This window comes from Antrostomus carolinensis, unplaced genomic scaffold, assembly GCF_000700745.2.
Source record: "Antrostomus carolinensis isolate BGI_N321 unplaced genomic scaffold, ASM70074v2 scaffold8583, whole genome shotgun sequence".
Taxonomy (NCBI): domain Eukaryota; kingdom Metazoa; phylum Chordata; class Aves; order Caprimulgiformes; family Caprimulgidae; genus Antrostomus; species Antrostomus carolinensis.
The window spans coordinates 42,197-45,616 of NW_010305799.1; the positions used below are offsets into that span (position 1 = coordinate 42,197).

General features: G+C 52.6%; 1 protein-coding gene across 1 annotated transcript in view; it reads right to left on the reverse strand.

Moving 5' to 3' along the window:
- Positions 1-3,344, reverse strand: part of TMEM240 (transmembrane protein 240) — a 13,677-nt gene extending 10,333 nt beyond the window's left edge. The window contains exon 1 of the mRNA XM_010164891.1: positions 3,145-3,344. Within this exon, the coding sequence (XP_010163193.1) occupies positions 3,145-3,344 (200 nt within the window). The remainder of the gene's footprint in view (positions 1-3,144) is intronic.
- Between the last annotated feature and the right edge of the window lie 76 nt (positions 3,345-3,420).

Sequence of the window (3,420 nt, forward strand, 5' to 3'; positions counted from 1 at the left end):
GGTCCATGCAGCCACTGCAAGCTTTGCCCAGCACAACCACAACAAGCATCTTCTCAGTTCTCCTTATGGAGAAGAGGACAGGCAGAGGGCAGGGAAAGACACATCCCTGCCCACGAGGAGAGACCCTAGCCACAGGGTCCACGCAACCTGAAGAGCCCTTTGAAAAGACAGCCAGAACATGGCCCTGCTGGCCATGAACCCAGGAGACTCCAATGAGCCTGGAGCCACCAAAACGTGGGCAGAGCCTGGGGCACCCCTGGGTATGGATCCTGCTGCTGCCTGCCAGCCTCCCACCAGAGACCAACACCGTGTCCCAGCCAACCCTCCCTGGGGAGGGGGAAGGGTGGACAGAAACAAGGAGAGGGAGATGGAAACCCAGACAGGTCCCTGTCCCACCGCCAAGGGAGCAGAGATCTGGGCTGCAGACACACCGATGACACACATCTGCCTTTGCCCCTGCCCCGTCTGAGCCTGAGCCAGATGCCCAGTGCTGCCTGCAGCCTTCCCAGTCTCCTGGCTGGGAAGGGCACTCCAGCATCAAAGAGAACCTGGGACAGCCAAGAATTGAAGTCTGGAGCCTTGCAAGAATGAGGTGAGACACGAAGGCCAGGGAGGGGCACAGCACAGAGCCCCAAGTCCCCTGAGACACACACACAGGGTTGTCTCACACTGTCCACAGCCGCCACCAGCAGGGTAACAGTTCCCAGTTTCTCACACGGACATGAGCCTCGTGCAGATCCTGGTTCCTTCTGGAGAGCATATCCTGCCGTAGGATGCCCAAATCCAGGCACTCCCAGTCCAGCCTGGGGTGCTTAGACATGGTAGACCACTCCTGGGGAAGGAGTCCACTCTGGTACCCTGAGGAAGGATATAACCAGGACAGGAGAGTGGAAGGAAAACATTTCTGAGTGATGAGTGGGTGTGACTGACACTACAACCCAGGAGGGAAGGAGAGTGATCGCGGCAGCTCAGCCCATTGCACATCAATCTTCACTTACTCCAGTTCCTCCTTCCCTTCCATTTCTGCGACATTTACTCATTTTCCCCATCCTTCCCTGCAACACACTGAACTGCAGCCGCTGTTCTCCTCCAAAGAACAAGGTGCATTCAGCCTCACCTGCCTTTTAAATCACCGAACTCAAGACATACAGGCAGCAGGTCAGAGCTCACAGAGAGCAGGTGAGGATCACAGACCAGACCTTAGCATGAGGCCACACCAAGTCCCATTGTACAGGGATGCTTTGTGCAAGTGTCTCCTACACCAGAGCATGAACACATTGAAACCAATGTCCCTGCACAACAAGAGCCCCTGCTCAGGAGCTATTTCTGTTGGCAAGAGCTGTTGCTTCCACGTACCTAAGGCAACTGGTAAGCTTCCACTTTTTGCCTCCCCTCAGATCCACACTTGACAATTTGGAAGCTGTTTTGTGCACTTTCTAAGAAATGACCTAACTATGTCTGGGAGAGTGCCATGGCTAATTTATCTGCCTCAACTGCATCTCTGCAGACGTATAGTTAGAGAGAGGAATGCCCCTGCCACCTTCTCAGGCTTGGGCAGAAGGGACACTCTGTCAACACCACCAGTGAGACCTGACTGTCCTCAGTTGCTCCAGATGATGTTAAAGTCTATTACCAACAGCCAGTTTTCACCAGCACTGAACACAGCTGTGACAAGAGACATAGGTTGAAGAGGAAGAAGAAAACTCTTAAACTAGTGAAAAACTCAAAAAAATTACCTAAGAAAAAGCCAATCCTTGTCAAAAAAACCTCAAAGACACTGTGGATATTTCTTGGCCACAGTCTTCACAACTGGCCTTAACACAGAGGTGCCCAAGGTGCCCAAGAGCCAAGTGTTGAGGGTCTGATGGCCAGATCCCTCCAGGCCCGGCTGCATTTGGCCCTAGTGCTGCTTGTACCTTCTTTGATGTTCTGCCACAGGAGTCTGAGGAGAACTGTGGGGAGAAAGGAAATGATCACCTTGGGTGAAGGAAGCTGAGTGGAAGGGCAAAGCATTTTCCCTTCATGAAGCTATGCACATCCCAGTTTCAGCTCAGCTTCCAAACAGGGACACCAGAGGGATGAGAGACAGGACACAGTTGTTCCAGAGCCAGGTCAAAGAGGAGTAAAGCTCAATCTAAATATTGGATGGGGCAGGGGAGATCTCCCCCAGCATGGCCTTTAGCTGGCACAGCCTCACACTGCTTTACACCCCCCAGACAAGAAACCCTCCAGCAGGCAGTGAGGAACCAGGCACAGAAGGGGAATGAGCTTCTGGGAGCTCAGGATAAGCATCACTGATGACAGTCCCATAGAGAAGAGAACAATCCACCTCCCCAGAGCTCAGTCCCCAGGCTCTAACATGCAGAGCAGTCACCAGCTGAGCACCTCAGCAGTTACACGCGCCATGAGCAATGCTGTGCTCTTCAGAGCTGAGCGTTGCCAAACAGCCGTGGCCAGAGGGAGGTCTTTGTCCAGTCGCAAACTCATACACAGCAAAGGCATCCCTCCTGGCACAGAACCACCCCAGTGCTCCTGGCTTCCTAAACACACAGACCAGCTACTTCAACCTGCTCTGTCCAGCAGCATCACAACTCTCAGGAGAAAAGCCACAGAGAATGGAAAGCTGATCAAAGATTACAAAGCCTCAAAGTGACACTGTCCTAGACAGCAAGGCTCCTTCCTGACCACGAATTCTCTGGGTTCTCCAAACCCCAACCCATTTGAGCTACACAACCACCGACTGCAATACCCTGACCACAAACACACTGAGGAACCACACAGCCCGGTGCCAACAAAGGCAAAATGCTGAGGGTGGAAACGAAAGTTACTCACTTGCCCAGGGCTGGCAAACGCGTATCCACAAGCATGCACACAAAGGAAAATGGACTTCCAGGCCCATGGAAAACTCTTCTTCCAGGGGAAAAAAAACCCAACGAGCAAACAAACAAACACAAGACCAAAAAACCAATCCCCTGTGTTCATGCAGGAGCTGCTGAGGAAGGTGAGACACAGCCAGAATGCAAAGATGGTAGCCCAGCCAGCAGTGCCCTGCTGCTGGCCACCACCTCCCTCTGCCTCTCTCGTGAGACGTGGTGGGAAGGGGCTGGGGGGACAGGTGAGGGACATCTTACGCAGGTAACTTACCTTCCACAGTTGCAGTGACAAACTCGGTCTTCCCCTCTCAGATGCGGTAAGATGTAATTGTGAAATCTGTCCAACAACGCATTCATGTCCATCAAGCAAGCTATTGCCTGTAAGAGCCCATAACCAAGGCATCTGGTCAACTCTGGATGATGGAATAAAACATTGACTCGAGTTTGATTGCCAAAGACTGACGTGATCATAAAGAAAATCAGATTTGGGGTGTTTAATGGGGCACACGCACACAGATGGAGGTGCACAGGCGAAGGGACAGCGCAG